General features: G+C 54.8%; 1 protein-coding gene across 4 annotated transcripts in view; it reads right to left on the bottom strand.

Annotated features, from left to right (window-relative positions):
• Positions 1-1,037: 1,037 nt before the first annotated feature.
• Synpo (synaptopodin) overlaps positions 1,038-19,293 on the bottom strand; it is a 55,088-nt gene continuing 36,832 nt past the window's right edge. For 2 of the 4 annotated variants that reach the window (XM_004631305.2, XM_023715273.1), the window contains 2 exons: positions 7,701-10,108; positions 1,038-2,068 (listed from right to left, as the gene is read on the bottom strand). In XM_004631305.2, the coding sequence (XP_004631362.1) occupies positions 1,403-2,068; positions 7,701-10,108 (3,074 nt within the window). In that variant the 3' untranslated portion in view covers positions 1,038-1,402. Of the gene's footprint in view, positions 2,069-7,700; positions 10,109-17,868; positions 17,986-18,130; positions 18,303-19,293 lie in introns of those variants that run through there. The other 2 variants (XM_023715272.1, XM_023715271.1) reach the window with 2 other exon arrangements.

Raw genomic sequence — 19,293 nt, 5'->3', positions numbered from 1 at the left:
ACACTGTCACTCACCTTTAGCAACATCCTGATATTCTTTCATCCCCACACATTTGGTCCATGGCCAATTCCAGCCACCCACCACTCACCTCTAAAGTATTCTGAAGCTGCTATTCTGAACCTCTAGGGGGCACCACTAGCCAACTCTGGGAATTACAGAACTCGGGCCACGTACATTCCCAGGTCCCTCCTGGGGATTGGAAATAGCCCCTAAGGGGGAAGGAGCAGGCTAGGGCCTGTAGTCCGACTTCCCAAAGTCTCCAAGTACCAGCACGCGATGGGAGTTGGATGAGATGATGTCTACTCTTCTGAGTGTGATGTAGACCCTGAGATGGGGGCTGAACTGAAAAGAGGGGCACTAGTCAGGTGACCAGAAGCACAGGCAGACTCTGGCCTAATCCCTTTCCTGCCTACCCAAGGCCATCTGCCCCTGAATTCAAGCCCAGCAGACACCCCATCACTCCTCCCCACTTCTTAATACCACGAACACATTTCAGCACTGAAAGAGCCCTCAGTGATCATCTGAGCCAACACCAGCCCCTACTAGACTTTGCTGTGCATCCTGCCACTGTGTCTAACAAGGAATGCTTTGCCTTCCTCTCTCGGAATAGGTAGGCCCCAACTGAGGCCTATCAGGCAAGGCCACAGGTAGTTTGGTATCTCTCCTTCCTTCCCTCAACTTTGAACCCAGAGCCTGCTATGAATGGGCCCAGAGAGGTGGGCTGGAGGCATGAACCTAAGCCTGGGGAAAATCATTGCCTTACAGAGCTCTTCCCTGGAGAGCTGAGCTGAGGTGGAGAAAGTAGCATGACAGGACCCAAGGAGAACAGTCCTGAGCCTTTTCTCCACAGGGGCCAGCAAGGCACCTTGAACTGGCCTGGGAGATCTCTCTAAAGGTCACTGGGTAAAAATAGATCTTCTCTGAGAAGGGATGGAAAACAGCTGTTCCTGCCTAGGATTTACTGCCAGGGAGCAGGATAGTCAAGCCAGGGCCTGGACATGGCACACAGCCTAAGTTCTGACTCCCCGGAAGGGGGGGGGGTGACCTGGACCACAGCATGCCCAAGGGTCCTTGTGCACGACTGCCGCCTTTAAGGCCCGAGCGTGTGTGCTGATGGAACTGGACATTTAGATGTTAGCAGACTGCCTTGCCCAGGGCCGCAGTACAGAGAAGTGAAAGCTGCGGGTCCCACGCAGGCAGAGTCCTGCCAGTCACACAGCGGGATTAGAGCAGGGGTTAGAACCTACGCCCGGGGACCTACTCTTCCGGGAAGACCAGAGCTCTCCTTCGTTGGCACCATACGTCCAGGGCTATTTAAAGGGTGCTGGTGATGGGTCCCCCAAGCCCGAGGCCTCGCCGTCCGCCATCCGGCTCGCCATCCCGGTGGGGCTGCGGCCCCTGCTTAGGTGGTGCACGAGGCCTCCCTGGGAAGGCTGCCGCGCTTGAGCCGCAGGCTGCCGCTCCACCCGCGGGGGCAAATGTTGTAGCCAAGGATGCCAGGGGACTTGAGCCCGGAGTCTTCGGAGTCCAGGGACACGTCGGAGTCCGTGGGCGAGCGGCGGTAGGGGAGTGGCCTAGGCGGCGCAGGTAGAGGGCTGCAGGGAGCGGTGCAGGACACGGACCCCATCGCCAGCGATGAGCGCACGACTGGACCTGACGCCGCCACGCGGGCGGTGCCCTGGCCGGGACCCGGGTGCACAGGCTGCGGCGAGCGCATGCGCGGCGGCGGCGGCGGCACCCTGGGCGGGGAGAAGGGCCGCAGACTCTCGGTGCCCGCCGGCCGCGGGGAGGCGCTTTTGCGCCGGGCCGCGTTGATGATGTTCCGCGCCAAGAGCGCCTGCAGCTGGCGGCTGGGGGGACGCATCTCGATCTCTGGTCGCAGCGGCGACACGGAGCGCTCGCTCCACGATGGGGACATGGGCGGTGGCGGCAGCGGCGGGGGGCTGCTCATGTTGCTCCCGCGCCCCGGCTCCCATGGCCCTGGGCTCACCCAGCCGTCCAGGCTGCTGGGGGGCCGGGACGCGGCGGGCGTCCAGGGCGGGGAGGTGGGTAGGCTCTCTGGGCGGTCCTGGGGAGAGAGCAGAGGTGGGGCCGGGCGTTAGTGTTTCCATCCTCTGAAAACAGGGCTTTTGGGTTTGGTTTCGTTCATTCTGGTCTTCAATGGCCAGCGATCCTCCCGCCTCAGCTTCTGGAATGCTGAGATTACGGGCGTGAGCCACAATGCCTGGTTTGAAACAGGGTTTTGGAAGGGAAAGACCAAAGTTAGGTAGAGCCTGCCATTAAATGCAGGTGACCCAATTCTCAGCCCAAACTATTTAAAGAGCACATGCTACTCGGTGTCAGCTCTTGTCTTGAACAGAGATAGATGCCCAGAAGTTGAGAATTGCTCACTATGAAGACAGACTTAACTTTCTGGGTGAAGTTGCTTCCTCCTTCTGGGCTTTACTTTTCCCTCTGCAAAATGGGTGCACTATAGGATAGGGGGCATAGAGATTAACTCTCGTGAAAAAACACGAGAAGTGTTTGCATATTCCGTGGAGGAAAACTGCACAATAGGTGTTAAAATTTATAGGAAGGATACACATGAAGTTAACCAAAGTGGTTGCCTGTTAGGAAATGGGGCAGAGAAGGGCAGGGCACACAGTCACAGGGGATAGGATCAGGCTTTTAAAGACTTTTTTGGGGGGGATTACAGGGTGTTCAGGGTCTCACTACTAGATCAGACTGGTAGTGATTCTCCTGTTTACAGCCTCCCAAATGCTGGGATTACAGGCACGTGCCACCACACCCAGTCTCAATCGCTGTCTCAGTGCACCCCTGGGGTTGGAGGGCATGGCAGGCTCGGGGATCGAACCCCCTAAAGAAACTTCTTTATGTTTAGATATTTGAACCATAGGGATGTGTTGTCTTCCAAAATCTTAAATTTAAGGATTTTTTTTAAAAGTGTATTTAGTACGGGGTCTAGAGGGTCTCACTACACAAATTGGATTACAGGCTTACACCACCAGGCCTACCCTCAGTGCGCCCCAGGGGTGGGACCGACAAGGTATGTGTAAGCAGGTGCTTTAGTCCACTGAGCTACCTGGCCGGCCTGAATTTAAGGGCTCTAAACTGTTATTAAAGTTGATCTTAGTGAAGGACCCTCTCAATCCCAACCCCCTTGCTTTGTTGCCATGGTCCTCTCCTCATTTTTCCATGGATTCCGGAGAAGTTCCTACCGACATAGAAGTTCCTACTGACATAGAAAGACAGAGGGAGGTTGGGTCGTTCTTCCCCAGCCAGCTCACTCTTCCAGGTTGTGAACTCCTGCTCTGCTAAGAACTGCCAGGAGGTCCAACTCCAGACCTTGTGCTTGCAGGACAGGCACTTATGCCACTGAGCTATCTCCCCGGCCCTCATTTGTTTCTTATCTATTCGACTATTTCCCAATCTCAAGGCTTGCTCACACGCATCCTCTATCTCTCACTAACTCCTCACAGCAGACATGTGAAACAGCTGCCACTGTCCTACCCATTTTGCTGCTGACAAAAATGAAGCTCAGGGCCTGGGGAGATAGCTCAGCGTTCTAAGCGCCTACCTGGCCAGTGCAAGGGCCCGAGTTCAATCTCCGGTACCTCATGCTATGCTGGCCCTTGTAGCAAGACCCTGTATCAAATAAATAAATATTTTTACATTAAAAAAAAAGGAAAAGAAGCTCAGAGGTGTACATAACCCAGCAAATTCTGTTGCAAGAGGGAATGTGTGTGACTATCTGTTGCTCAAAGACTGAAGCAGTTTTAACTCGTTTGAAAGTGCAGAACTTGGTAATCTGTGCTTAGTCTGTATCTTCTGAACCACCCAACTATTGACTCAGTCAAATTCCAACCCATCTACTTGGGCTCCAAATCCTACCTAAGTTCACCAGCAGTCATTCATCCATCAGAGCCCTGAGCTGGCCCCTCCCTTCAGGCCCTCTACCCAATCAAAACCTAGAACTATCAACAAGATCCATTCTTTTTTTTTCAGAGCCGGGGATTGAATTCAGTCCCTTGCGCTTGCCAGGCAAGCACTTATTCAGCTGAGCTATCTCTCCAGCCCCAAGATCCATTCTTTCATCCAATCAGCAATCAGCCTTAGCCAACCAGTCATTCTTTTCAACTAAATGAGAATCTAGTAACTCCCAATCAAAAGGACGATTGTATATATTCCCCAGATAGAATCCTGCAGCTACTAGATGAGTCCAGACTCAGAATCAGGCCCTTTAACCTAAAGAGGAATGCTAAGCAACTATGTCAACAGGAAATTTGTCATGGGATGGTAATGCTGCAATGACTTCCAGGGGACATATAAACACTCAGTCATCAAGTGGGAAGGTTAAGGCTCAGTATAAAACCTCTCTTTTACTTCCAGGGCCAGAGCTGTGCATGTGAGTCAGAGACCCTAAGTGCTTCTCTGTGTCTGTGATACATCCCAGGAAGCTTGCGGGCAGGTCCCTGTGGGTGACAGACCCTGGGACTTACCAAGAGGAGATTGGGAAGGAGGTCTCTGCCCCATGTTGAGACAGGAAGGGCTAGGTGCTGACAACAGAATTTCAGGGCTAAATGCCAAATCAGGGAGACTCAGGCATGTCCCATTACCTGGCAAAAGTGCTACTCTTAGAGGGCAGGCAGAGACAGGAGCAGGAGGGGACCGACCCAAGACAGTCAACAGCCACTGAGGCAGAGAAGCGAGTGCTCATCAGCGAGAGGAGGAGGCTAGAGCAGGGGGAGCTACAACACTTGTCTAAAAATCTCTAACACATTGTTTCTGCCTGTCATGGCTGCAAGAGCATTGCTGGGTCCAACTATGGAAGAAGTAAGAGAATTCAACCAAGAATAGTCTGGCATGGTTTAGATACGGGTTGGAATGTTGGGGGCAGTGGTGAGCAGCTCCTGGCCATTTGGAGGTGGGCCAGAACCTGACCTCATACTGACTGCCAAGTCCAGGAACTGAGTGCATGGGGGCAGTGCCCAATACAAAGAGGCTGCGGGAAGTCAGAATTGTGCAGTTCTGCCCAAGGGCTCAATGCATGTATATACTGGGCTCCTTGGGAATGCAGTGGGTGAAAATTCAGAAAGCAACACCCCATCAGCCCTGCCCAAGGCCCACAGCAGGCACCCATGTGAGGTGAAGGCACAGGCAGAACAGAGGCAGCAGGGACTAACAAAATCCACACAGCTCCCAGAACACCATCTGCAAGGCCGTCATTGCCCAGAAGGGGAAGCTGAGGCACAAGACAGAAAGGGGTCATGTGAGGTTGCACAGAAACCAGGCACCGACCTGGCAGTTGCTTCCTCTCCAACTGGCATAGACACTGCACCTTGGGAGGCAGGTGGTGATGGTGATGCATGTGGGAAACAGATTTGGTAGTGGGGGAAGAGGAGAACAAGGGAACTGGATAGCACTGGTCTGGCTAAAGGCCTTTCAGCTCCACTTCTAAAGAACTGAAAGAAACCCAGGCCCTGAGAGGCAGTGTGTTTTCCCGTGTTCCATAGCTCTTTTGGCCAGTTTCTTGGGGAAGGGGAAGACAGGAGATAACTTGCACAGGGCTTGTATGCCATATGGGCTGGCTGAGGAGGAAGTCCTGACCTCCGATGCCCTACCAGCCTCCCGCCCCCCAGATCCATACACACAACAGTGCAGGCAGCCCAGGAGCACACAGCTTCACTTTCACACGCAGCAGCTGAGCAGTCCCACTCCATGTCCCAGGCCAGACCAGGGGGCAGAGAGGGACCCCGGACGGCGGCAGGCAGCAGCAGTGCAGAAGAAAGAAGCAAGACAGATTTGAGGCAGAGTGTATTGAGAACAGGACAGAAAACAAAGTTGGGGGAAGAGCTCAGCCTGGCGACAGGAGCTGCACGAGGGAAGTGGGCTTTTCCCCACTGCTGGCCCCCTCCTGGGCTCAAGGGAGCCTGCCACCCACAGGGCCTTGACTGTGCTCTGGGAGGGGCCTGGCATGAGGTACTGAGCTCCCTACAGTCGCTCCCCCACCCGTCTTTCTGATGTGTGGCATGAGCTCACTGAGCAAGCACCCCTGTTCCCATGGAGATGAGCCCAGAGCTCAGGCAAGCTGCAGGCTCAGCCCGGCATGGGCACCGCCTCCACCACCCTTCACTCCTCTGGGAGCCCAGAAATAGGGCTGGGAAAGAGAAAGTGGGTGGCCTCAGCCCCCAGCCTGGGACGCTTCCATCAGCATCCTGCCTCTTTCGCCTGTATTCTCTCAACACCCCAAGAAGCCCTGTTCTGAGGAGCTGCATCACCTCAGAGGAGCAGCTGAGGATCTCAGGTTACCTGACTAATGTTCTTGCTGTGTGGATGGGAAAACTAAGACCCAAATGGAGGCATGCAGCCAGCCTGTCTGAACCCAGGTCCAAGTCCCAGACTCTGACTGGGGGTCTTCCACATCCTTTCCCTCCGGGCTGCTGCACACCAGCCCTGATGCTCATCACTCTCTCAGTGAAATCCTGAGCTCAGGCTTCTGATGCTGTGGCCTCCTGCAGCAGCTCCTTCCAACCACACCCACCAGGCCCACAGCTAACTCAGTCCTTCATCAACAGCCCACTTTGTTTTCTGTTCTTCCCAGGGTACCCTCTTCACCTACAAAGTCTTTCTCCCCAAGTACCAGCCTCAATTCTCAAGCCTTACAGATCATCTCAGCTAGAAGGCCCTTTCGTATAAATGAGAGAATCGGCCCAGAGAGGGAAAGTGGCCAGGTCTCACCCAGCAAATGGAAAGTACAGGAGGTAGGGCGAGCAGACTGCCTCCCTGCCGCTCTCCTTGGGGTGTCTCCCTACTGCACTGAGGTAGCTTCCTTTAGCCAGGGAGCTCTTGGCTGAGGTTAACACTAGAACATCTCAAGGATACCTCCTAGCATCACCCCTACACCCCACAGCCCTCCTCAGGGATCTCCTCTCATAATCCCTGGAATGCCCTCACCCCCAAACTGTGAGGGCAAGCTAGGTGGAAGCAGGACTGGGGTCAGCAGGGCCAAGGAGTCACTTAGGTGCAGCAGAGTCCTAAAGAGGGTGTGGAGGAGGGGCAGGAAGAAAAGCATCAGACAGCAGGGAGTTGAGTCCGAATCCACAGAAAGATCCAGGAGAGGAGCAAAGATGGAGGCAGGTGAAACTCTCTGAAGCAGCAAAGAATCAGTGTTCAGGAGGCAGGGAGGGAAGAGACAGGCTTGTGGAGATGAGAATCCAGCAACAGCAGGAAAGATGCCACGCAGCTGAGGAGGCAGACCCTTGGCTGAAGAACTCCATAGGCACTGGTAGGCTCCGCCTGCTCCAAAGGTCCCATCAGAGCCACCTCCTGACCCTATCTTCCCCCAGCAAGACGCTGGCCTCAGATGCTGCCATTCCTGTCTCTTACCAAGGCCAAAGGTTGCCCTCTGTCTTTCAGGGAACCAGGCAAGTTCTCACCCCATGACCCTCTGTTCCCCACACGGTGCCCAGGCCCCTTGTGGTGGGAAGAAGCCTGCAGCAGCTCAAGTGGAGACATGCCCTGGTTCACACAGCTAGTAGGTAGCAGTGGTGGTGCCTGAGCCATGGATGCCCCATGCTCCTCCAAAAGCCCTGTATTGCTTCCTAACCGGTCTGCTTTCTGGCCTTTGGAGAAGGGGCCTTGACTGGCAGTGGGACCCCTTGGGAAGATCGCTACTTGAAGCAGAAAGAAGGCTTCCACACCTGAGGCTCGATCCCAGCATTCCGGGTAGAGAAGGAGGGCCTGGGAGCCTGCTTGGCTCGGGGAGACCACGCCCGGGAGGGAGACACAGGGGAGACATCACTGCTGTAGGTGGGGCTCACAGCAGTGGGCTGGAGGCCATCCTGGCCAGGAGAGGTGTAGAGGCCAGGTGAGGAGCGGGAGGGCCGTGGCAGGGCAGGTGACAGCGGGAGCCCAGCCTTGGGCAGGCTGGGCACCAGGTCCAGGGAGCTTGGCTTGGCAGGGGAGGCAGCTCGCGGTGAGGCCACTCGGGTTGAGGCCGCTCGGGACGAGGTCACTCGTGGTTGTCGGGCTGAGGCCTTGCTAGGCTCCTTGATGGGTGAGAGGACAAAGAGCGAGGACCGCATCTGGTAGGGCGGCTGCTTGGTGGGCTCTGGGCGCAGGACTCCGTTCTCAGGCAGGTAGCCATGGTAGAGGGAGGCGGGTGGTGTCCGCGCAGGGCTGAGGGACGCTACGCGAAAGCCCCCTGGGGCACTGGTGGAGTATTTCCAGGATGAAGGTAGGGACATGGTGGGAGATGGGCAGCGGGCCAGCTCTGTGTGGCCTGCAGACTCAATGACGTATTTCTCCATCCGTGACTGGCGGCGGGCGTACAGCTCTGCTCCCTTCCCAGAGGCCTCGGAGAGGTTCTGGTTGGGTTTGGGCTTTGGCTTGGCCTGTATGCGGGGCGACTTGAGGCAGGAGGCCCACTCGGGGACAGCATCTTCAGCTGCTGCAGGGCTGCCCCTATCCCGAGGGCCAGGCTCCTGCTGGAAGTTGGAGGCCTCGGCCCCCAGTGCGAAGGGTTCCTCCTCAGCACCCACATCCCCCTGGTCTCTCTGCCTCCGCTTCTCATCAGCCGTCTGCACCAGATCCAGCAGGTCTGGGTTCGGGGTCACCTTAGGCTTCTCCACAAAGGTGAACATGGATTTACGGCTGCCCCGGCGGGCCATGGACTCCTCTAATATGCCTGTCTTGCTGGTGGGAACTGCCTGGCCCTTCAGATGAGAAGGCTTAGTGTCAGAACTGGGGTACAGGGCAGAATAAGAAGGGGGAGACCGAACCCGAGAAGCCAGGGGGGCTGTGGACAAGGTCTCTGCATAGGTAGGGGGTGGGGCGAAGTTCCCCAAGGGCCGTCTCTCCAGGGCTGGGCTTCGCTGCCCCACCAGCCTCCTTTCTACCATGGGGCTGTGGGACATGATATGTCTTTGAGGCCGAGGACTCCTGTCTACCATGGTGGGAGCCTGGGGAGCTGGGGCTTTCTCCCCAAAGTGTCGTCTCTCCATCATGGGACTCCGCTCCACCTGGCTGGTACCTCCTGCTGCCTGGATCCCAAAAGGCCTGGCCGTCCTATTGACCACTGACAGAGGCTTGGCCAGGGTGAGGTGGACCTCACTGTATACCTTGGTAGGCGTGGTGGCAGGTGCCCGCCCAGACATCTCAGGCTCTGCTGACATCATTAGGGTGCTGGGTTGGACATCGATGAGCAGGGAGCTGGACATGAAATCTGGACCTGGAGGACCAGAGCTGGGGATGGGAGTGGCTTCTCTACAGAAGGTGCCGGTGGTAGTAGATGGAGTTGATACCTTATCAACTAGGAGTATGCTGGACATCATTTCCTCTACTGGCGCCTGGGGTGGCCCATCAGCACACACGTTGCTGGGTCTGGACTCCGGTGTGGTGCCATTTGTTGTGTGCTGTGCTACGGGTGAATTCTGTTGGACCCCAGAAAGTGCTGGGCTCTGCGGGATGACAGTTATCGGGGGGTTCTGATTGATGTCTGTGGCTGGAGGGTTGCAGTTACTGTTAGAAACTGATGTGGTAAGCGTGGTGCCAGGTGAGGACAGGTTTTGGTTGACATCTGTAGCTGGACTGTGGCCCTCAGCTGAAGGAGCGGGTGGCAGGGATTCTTGGGCCTCCCGGTTCTGGGACAGGTGGAGCCCATTGGCTGTCAGCAGGGCTGCATTCTCTTTTAAATATACCACCAGAGGCACCTCTTCCTCCTCACTGGCCCCCTCCAGGTGCCGCAACAAGCTGGCCTCCTCCGAGTACCCCTCCATGCTGTGGCCAGGGACCCCTCGGCTGGGGCTCTGGGGGTTGGGGAGCCTAGGAGGGCCTGGCTTGGATGGCGCAGATGAATTCAGGTGGAGCCCTGGAGCATGGCCTGGTGGACTCGCAGGGAGCACCCTGAGGGACTCCTGGCTGGGCTTTGGCCCCCTCTGCCCGTGGCTCTCCCAGGTGAACTCGTTCACCCTCTGTCGGCGCCGGTTGAAGAGTTGGACACCCCGAGAGCTGGAGCTGGGAGGGGTGGTGAGCTGGGCTGCGATCTGCTGGCTCCGTGCCTTGGCCTCCTTCAGGTCCTTCTCAGCGAGGCTGGTGCTCTGGCCCAAGGCTGCAGGGAGGGACAGAGGCTCAGTTAGCAAGCAGGAATGCAGAGCCACAGGGCAGTGCAGACACAGATGGCCCTCGTGCCCTCCAAACATGACCTTTTCCTCTGGAATTTGATCTTTACTGTGCCTAGAATCACCCTCATAAAGATACCTGACCCACCCTTCATAGTTTAACACAAATGCCACCATCTCTGTGAAGCCTCTTCCGACTCTCTCCAGCCTCAGCTGGCCTTTTACTTGGGTTGCCCCTGCAGGGTGTTGCTAAACCTGACTCTTCTCCTGGAAGCCAAGGTCCCTAGAGAGCACTTTACCTGTCTCCTATCACCTTTCTTCTCCCTAGGTTCTGCCATACTGGTTTTCCTCTGTCCCTTAATAATACCTGCAAGAAAGCTCAATGGACTAAGCACCTGCTTAGGCAAGTACAGGGACCAGGGTTCGATCCCGCGTACCACGTGCCATGCTGGCCCTACTCCAGGGTGCACTGAGCCAGCCACTGAGACCATGCATGGTGGCACATGACTATAATCCCAGCACTGGGGAGGCTGAACATAGGAGGATCGCTATGAGTCTGAGCTGTGTAGTGAGACCCTGTACCAAATACATTAATAAAAAATCCAAGTGTGTCCTGCCCCAGGCCCTTTGTACTTGTTCCCGCTGCATGAACAATCTTTTCTCACTTGGCATTCCATGCTGGTTCCTTCTTGGGGCTCGGTTCTGTTTGAATGTCCCTTCTCTGGACCATCTTTCCCTTCTCCTGGCCAATTTATTTTTTTCATAGCGTTCACCACAATTTGAAATGATCTCCTTCCTGTGTTTCCTTGTTTATTACCGGTCTTCTCACCTAGTATAGCTCTAAGGGATGAGGGCCATGAAGAACTTGTCACTCTACTGGCTGTTAGAGCAGTGCCTGGCATAGCATGCGCCCCTGGTGGTGACTGCAGAATGTATAGGCGGACCCCTGGGACCTGTTCTATGTGCCTTTTTAAGGGTCCTTTGCGCTTTCAAAGTTGTAGTATAGTCAACTGCTTTGATTTTATAAAGCACTGGCACTAGTAATATTCCTTTTTAGTACAGACAATATATTAGCATTTTATATATTAAAAATAAAAAACATAAAGCCTCACAGTGAAAAGTGTCCCTTCCTCTCTGATTACTGCACATTATAATCAGGAAATGGTCACATTGTCAGTTTTCTTCCCATTTGACTTAAAACAGTCACTGAAAAATCCACATATTTTAACACCAGAGAAGTAATAAATCAGGCTAACGTCCATCCACAGTGACTGGAGCAGAGTATGGCATTATTTCATTCTGTCCTCACCAGAATTCTAGAAGACAAAGCAGTACCTGCCCGTTTTGCAGAAAAGGAAACAGGTTCAGCGCGTGTAAACAGCCAACCCAAAGTCACACACTGAGGATGGCAAGGCTGGTGCTGATCCACAGCCCGTGCCCAGGGTCCCTTCGGGCAGTAGGGGCGGGGAGACACTCAGCTTGCGGGCCAGATTCGGTCAGGAGCCTGAGGTCAGGTCCTTACTAGGCTTACTGTCAGCAGCCGTTCCTCTTTCTATCCCCGGTTCACCACAGAGGCCCAGTCAGTGCTCAGCTTAGGCTTGATGAGCAACAAAAGAGCAAGAAGAGTGAGTGGATGTGAGGACAAATGGCTAGCAGGGGGACATATGGGAGGACGGGCAGGTCAGCCTGTGGCCAGCCACAAGCTCACTCAGGAGCTGAGAAGATGCCTCCCTTCTTCATCATCATTCCCCCCTCTGCTGCTGTGAGAAGCTAATTAGTTCTTGAGGAATTTGACCTTGCCCTCCCTCCTGCTTTGACCCCATTAGTGCTGGCTGTGACATGCTGAGTGGGACTCCAGGGACTGTCTTTTTAGGCACCCTGCCAGCCACCTCAGGATTTCTAGACTCCCAGAGCTGGAAGGTTCCTTCTGGAGGAGGTATTTCACTGCTACCCCCATTTTATAGATGGGGAAACTGAGGCCCAGAGGGCAGCGCAAGGTAGAGCCTGTTGACTTCCACACATAGTCAACAGGAAGCCCGACAGGATAGATGGCTGCTTCGCTGGTCCAGGCCACACGGGCACAAGCTCTATTCCCAAGCTCCTCCTTCCTTCTTTCCCCCAGTGCCTAGCTTCCACCAGGCTGCTGGAAACAGTGAGAGCACACAGCCCACTTCACCTGCTCAGGACTGGGTCACCCCATCTATAAATGGTAAAGAGGTGACCTAGGATGCTTCCCTGGAAGAACCCAAAAGTAGGGGTCATCAGTCACACAGGACATCTCTGAGAGGTTGTTCAGCCTATGCATTGTCTATTTCTTCTGCTCTCCTTAAAACCCAGGCCTCACACTTGTAATCCTAGTACTCAAAAGGCTGAGCAGGAGGATCTCCATGAGTTCAAGGCCGGCCTGAACTACACAGTGAATTCAAAGCCAGCCTAGAATACACAGCCAGATCCTAACTCAAAAAACAACTGAACAAAGAAGCCCAGGCCTCCTGGTCCAAATCCAAGCTCTGCCACTTACTAGCTGTGTATCTCGGCAAGGCACTGTACCTCTCAGAGACACTGTCTTGCTAACTAGGGAGAGGCTGAAAGTACCTGATGTGGGAAGTGAGAGGTGATAGTGAGGTCACCCATGCCAGCGGGCACCAGCACTGAGGCCTGGTGGACATGGCAGAGGGCTGATGCTACCCTGGGCCGAACTGGCAACTGGTTCTGCCCAGGGCTGATGCAACTCTGCTGCACCTCTAGAAGAGAGATCCACAAGACAGGTCAGGATCCTGAGGGTCACACAGTGGGGATTCTGGCCTCAAGTGACAGAACCCCAGAATCTCAGAGCTGATCTCCACTGGGTCAAACTCCCCATGCAGTTCTCACATCTCCAGAACCATGTCCCGAGTGCACAAGCTGGGTTTACTGCACTGACACGAGCTCACCCTGGCCAAGGTGTGCCGCCAGTAGACATCCTTAGCTGTAAAGCCACTCCTTCTGTTGACTTTCAGTAGATGTGGTTCGGTCCAGCACAGCCACACAGAAAAAAATCTTCTTCTTCCAGCCAAACTGCTTTTCAGAGGTTCCCATGGGACACAAGACAATCACCCCCAGCGCCCCCCAGAGTATGTGTCTGATGACAGACCTGCAGCAGTGGTACCTAACACTCACTGGGTGTGTGTTACACACACACGTCACACAGCACCTATAGGGCACAACCTGTTATTAGGCACATTTTTATTCATTTGTTTATTTACTTTCAGGTGGGATCTCTGTATTTCCTAGGCCCATCTTGAACTTCTGGGCTTAAGTGATCCTCCTGCCTCAGCCTCCTACCAACATGCATATTTCATTGAGAATACCAAGGATCTGTGAGATGAGGTGAGCATATTACACATTGCTTCTAAGTTAGAATATCCAAGACCTCTCAATGTCCCTGCATTTTTCAGCTTTTCTCCTAATTTTTCTTTTTTTTAATTTTTAAAAAATATTTATTTATTTATTTGATACAGGGTCTTGCTACACAGTTCAGACTCGCAGTGATCCTCCTGTCCTAACCTCTCCTTTGCTGGGTTTACAGCATGCCTGGGGTTCTGGGGCCGACACAGCATGCAGTCCTAGGGATTGAACTCGCGTCCTTGCATTTGCCAGGTAGACACTTAGACCGCTCAGCTATATTCCCAGCCCTCCCCTAATTTTTTTGCTTCGATCCCATCTCCAGGCTGCCTCTCAAAGGCCATGGATTTGGAAAATCCTTAAATGCCAGTGTGGACAGCCCTTTGAGAAAAGGGAGCCAAGGGGTCACAAGGAGGTCTGGGCCCAGGAGCCAGGTGTGCTGACCCCTGCTGGCTCAGCTTGGCTCATGGCCTGAACTGTGACCTCCCCCACCTCCCAGGGCTTGGACAGGCCCTGCCTGTGCTACTGTGCTAAGCCCAGAGTGACAGAAAAGGCCAGGAGGCCACAAGCTGCACTCCTACCCCAGACCACAGTGACTCCACAGAAAAGGAATTCAGCGGGAGCTCTGGACCAGACCCAGCCTACAGCCCCATGATTTCTGCCACCCAGCAAACAAAGCAGGCAGGGGGAGGGGCTGGCTAACCAACCCTGATAACCATTCATGTCAGAGGGCGCCAGCAGAGCAGCTTTATCTAAAATTCCCAGAGGAAACTCACCTCTGGCAGTGACCAGCTGGCCTAAGAGTGTGCTCTCTGCTGTCAGACAGGAGAAGGCTTCGGGCAATAGGACAGGCACTTCCCTGAGACTCAACCTGCCCAGCCGAGTCTACTGAGCTATAAGCCCAGACCTCCCTGCCACCCTTTCACCCCCGTGCAGGGCCATGTGGGAGGTCAGCCCTGTAAAATCCCCTTGGAGCCTGGGTCAGGAGCCCTGCAGAAGGACAGCCCAGAGAAGACAGAGTGGAGTACGACAAGGAAGAGCTGCCTGGGGTCAGCATACTTCTGTCCAACAGGTGCACCAAAGGGTGCGAAGCCATTGGGAGGAGGGCGCCCTGCTGCAGTTACCACCTCGCTGCAGCCTGCGGTGAGGCTGCACACCATTAGTCACCATCCTGTTCCAACGCAGCAACCTCAGGAAATAGATTCTATTACTCCTCCCATTTCCTACTCAAGACCCAAGCCCAGAGCTGCCCACCCAGGATCACACTGCCTGAAAGTGGCACAGCTGTGATTCAAGAGCTAGAAAGTCTGGCTGCCAAATTTCAGCTCTTAAGCACACAGCCTTCCAGGCAGGGGCTCCAGGAAAGGTGCAGGGCTCCTGTGCAGCCAGTCATTATCAGTGCCCCTCTCTGTGCAGGACCCTCTGCCCTGGAAACTCAGCCACCTTGGACATCTCATGCTTTCTCTTCACTCTTCCTCTCAGAAGAATAACTGATAAACTCATTCTCACTAAGGTAGAAAAAACTGATAGGGTATTAAAGATGAGTGGAGTGGAAAGGCCATGAGGTTGGAAGTCAGGAGGTCCCTAATATTAGCTTTGCTCAGCCAGGAACAAGGCCTCTTCCCGACCCATATCGCCTTCTACAGGAAGCTGCTTTTTCCACCCATCATTAGGCCTGATCAAGAATCCAAAGGAGGGAAGTGAGGCAGGGCAAGAGAGGCCAGAGCAGAAGGTGAATTCAAGGAAATGCTTTTTCACATGACTGCCGTCAATGAAAGTGTTCAGCCCAGATCCAGTGGGGTGGGTGAGGCAGCCAGAGATGGGAAGACCCAGTGAGACCCAGGGAGCAGCCCACTGTGGCTGCCTGCGAGTCCTGGCAACCGGGTAAACTGCCCCCCCTGGGGGAGGCAGGAAGGAACCAATGACCACAGACGGGACAGGCTCTGGCTCAGCTGGGGCAGGGAGATAAAGCTGTCTGAGCAATGCATACCTGCTTGCCAGCCCCGCCTGGCATCCTCTCCAGGAAAGGAGGAAATGACAGCCTCCGTGCCCAGGGCTTCTCCATCCAGCCAGAGGCAGAAGGTGAGACCCTGAGAGGCTGCAGACCCACAGCCCCCTCCCTCCATCAGGCACAGGGAACACCTCCAGCCATGCCACACATGCCTCTCCTTCCACACCAGAGGGAAAGCTACCACCAGACAGGGGATGCCACATGCCCAAGCCACACCCCCAAACCTCCAAGGCACCTCCAGTGCTGCTGTCACTCCGGCCGGCCGGCCGGGTGCTGCAGCCCAGCTCCTGCGGACCGAAGCCTCAGTTCTCACAGCCTCCGGAAAGGAGGCCAGTCATCGGACTGGCGAAGGAGGAAAATCTCACCTCGACAGCAACGGCGGAGCAGGATATGCCTACTCTCCTCCACAGATGACTCAGCCCAGCTCTTTATCAGCAGAACCGATTTTGCAACAGCCTTTTAAATGGCCTCTCCACCCCCAGTCTCTCCCCCTCCAATCAACCCACCCCACGCAGCCAGATTCGCCTTCCTCTGCTCACAGCTCCACTCGCCTTTTCCTCTTGCTCAGAACTCACCGCTGTCTCCCCAGAACATTAGGGATCCAGAAGAGAGTCCTCTGAACCCTGGCATTCAGAACTCATTAACCTCCCGGAGCCCTCAGCCGTGGCAGAGGGGGACCAGCAGCTCCAGGTCCCTACCTGCCCCACAAGCTCCAGCTGCAGGAAGGTGTATGCAGGCCCCACTCACATGGTTCTCTGCCTCTCCCCTCCCCACACACCCTCACCCCTAACCTCCCAGGTAATTCACACACCACCATCCACTTCCCAAAACCTGCCTTGATCCACCAATATTTTATCTGCATGGCTCTGCGCATCACTCACAATAGCAAAAGTCACCCCAAAAGGTGTGCGCCCCTCGGCCAGGAACCATGGCAGGCCTTGTCTGCCAGCAATACATGAGGTCCCCAGAACTCATCTCAAAACTGGCTCTGATGGGTGCAGTGACTTGTTAAGGTCACACCACAGAAATTCAAACCTAAGATGGCCCAAGTATGACTTGCCTTGCAGCACAGGGCTGATGTCACCGCTACATAGACCACAAGAGGCTCAAGGCCAGGCCTTGGCTGCCGCATTTATGCATTCCTGGCTTCCTCTGCCCACCCAGGCACAGGTGCTTGTGGAACAATGATGAAGCTGATAAACAGGACAACAGCGGACATTCTGAGAGCAACCAATGCTGCTGAGCGCCGTGCTCATGAGCTTTTGCTCTAATCCTCATCATGAGTCCAAAAGAAGGTTCCTGTACTTGCCTGGCAAGTGCAAGGGCCTGAGTTCAATCCCTGGTACCACCAGAAGGTTCCCTATGACTGTTTTTTTTTTTTTTTTAATGAGCAGAATATATTTATTGAGAAATAAAGCTCCTGGGGCTGGTGAGATAGTTCAGTGGTCTAAAGCACCTACTTAGAACAAGCTAAGCCAAGCAAAGAACAGGGACCACGGTTCAATCCCCCAGCACCACATGCCAGCCCGCCCGCCCCCTGGTGGGCCGAGCTGGCCACACACAAAATAAATAAATAAATGAATAAATAAATAAACGTTTAAAAAAAAAAAAAGAAAGAAAGAAAGCTCCTGTCCAAGAGAGGGACAGGAGGGGGGCCCGAGCGGGTAGTTTCCCCGACTGGTTGTTTTTATTGTTGTTGTGTTGGCTTTTTGGTACTAGGTATCAGGACCGTGCCTTGCCAGGCAGGCATTTATGCCACTTAGCTATACCCTGGCCCTTTATGACTATTTTAGAGATGAGAAAAATGAAGCACCAAGAATTAACACATCTTAGATCTCAAAGCCAACAAAGAGCAGAGTGAGGTTTGAGCTGGGACCACTGTACTGACCCCAAGCCCCAGGTGCCTTCTTTCTGCAGAGCCCCACCTGCAAAACGCACTCACCATACCCACCTATGCTGTGGGACCAGCCTGGGCACCTCTTCCAGGAAGCCCTTATCACTCCACCCAGACTCCTTGATCAGCACTCATCCTGAGGCCTGACACACTCTGGACCCTACACAAAGGGATGACCCTTTCCTGCAGCCTTGCATAAGTGCCCCAGGCCCAGTAAACACTGTCACCCTGGAGAGCTGCAGTGCATGCTGACCAGCCAGGCATCTGCTGGGCAGACTCTGTAATTCCAGTTACTCTAGAGGCCAAGGTGGGAGGACTGCAAGTCTGAGGCCAGCCCGGGCAAGGAGCTAGGGCCTGTCTCCAAATAAAGTATAAAAAGGGACTGGGGATACAAGGCAGTGACAGAGGAGCCAACACTAAAAAAAAAAAAAAAAAAAAAAAGTGTTGACTACAGTAACTACCAAAGGATGAGCACTCCCACATCCAGAGCCTCCCACATTCACATCTGCTCCATCACTGGTCCTTGCAGAAGACTGAGATTCATCTGGATTGTAGATTGGGGATCTTGAGGGTGGTGCCTGGAGGAAAGGAGAGAAAAGAAGAAAGCAACAAATCTGTGGGTGGCGATTCAAGTTGCTGCAGGGGACCTGAGAGGTGGAATGTTTCAAGAGCCTCCTCAGGGAACACAGAACCTAGAAGCAAAAGGAGCTAGGAAGAATCAACCTGGAAGGCTGCCTGGAGGCGGTGGCATTTGCCCTAGGTCTTGAAAGATGGAGATGAGGTGACTTTGCAAGCAGTGAGGATGACCCAGCAGAGGCTGGAAGCTCCGGGAATCCCCACCCCTGGCATCCCAAGTCAAAACCAGCCGAGAGAAAGGAATCTTTGCACAGGAAGAACCCCGCAGGATCGCGCGGCAGCGCGGCCTGGGGCGAAGGTTTGGCAGTTACATAACCCGCGCCCGCGCTGCCCAGCGCCCTTCGCCTCCGCCTCCGCGCGCGCTGCCATCTGTCTCGACTGCTTCCTTCTCAGGGAAGAGGCCGCGGCGCAGCCGAAAACCAAGGCCAGCGCCCTGCGGTAAATTCCCCACATTCCTTCCTCACAGAAAAATAAATAACCCGGGAGAAAAACGCAGGAGGAATGCTAACGACGGCCCAAGTCCGCGGGAGTCCAGATCGCACCGCCGGGACGCAGCGCTGCGCGCCGAGCCCAAGGAGCCGCGCAGAGGAGCGAGCTCTGCGGCCGCGCCGGGCCGGGCCGGGCGAGGAGGCGGCCTCTCCCCAGGGGCGTCGCCAGCCACCTGGAAGACAGGCCTGTCCCTCCCTGGCGGCCCGGGGGCTGCGGGCCCATCTGGGGCTTGCTCGCCTCAGCTGAAATAGGCGCCGCGGGGGATGCCTGGGTCGAGGCCTTGGCGAGCGGCCAGCAGGGGCAACTTGTCCGCGGCCAGCCCGTGTGCTCACTTCATTAGTCCCTGCGCAGCCTGCTGAGTGCCTCCGTGTGCCAGGCATTCTTCCTTCCAGTGTCACCATTTTTATCCTCACACCCTGTGAGGGAGGACGCGCATCTCCATTTTACAAATGAGGAAACTGAGGCTCAGGAAGGTTAGTGGATTCACCAAGAAGGGAGTGCACTTTGGGTCTACAGCCTGTAGTTCCCATTTCCATCCAGCCTGCCCGTGGCTCCTGGCAAACAACCCTCCTTTAACACATCCAACCAGAAGTGCAGCGCGGTCCTCCCCTAGGGAGGTTACGCTGCACCCCATCCCACTTGCTGGGCTGCCTTTGGAAAGCGCTGCACCTCTCTGAATCTCGAGGAGTAATGTAAATGAGATAGGAAGAAAACATCCGTTTTGCAGAGTAGCTACTGAGCAAATGCCAGGCAAAAATGAT

This window comes from Octodon degus, unplaced genomic scaffold (assembly GCF_000260255.1).
Source record: "Octodon degus isolate 3935 unplaced genomic scaffold, OctDeg1.0 scaffold00040, whole genome shotgun sequence".
NCBI lineage: Eukaryota > Metazoa > Chordata > Mammalia > Rodentia > Octodontidae > Octodon > Octodon degus.
This window is presented reverse-complemented; position numbering and strand designations above follow the sequence as displayed.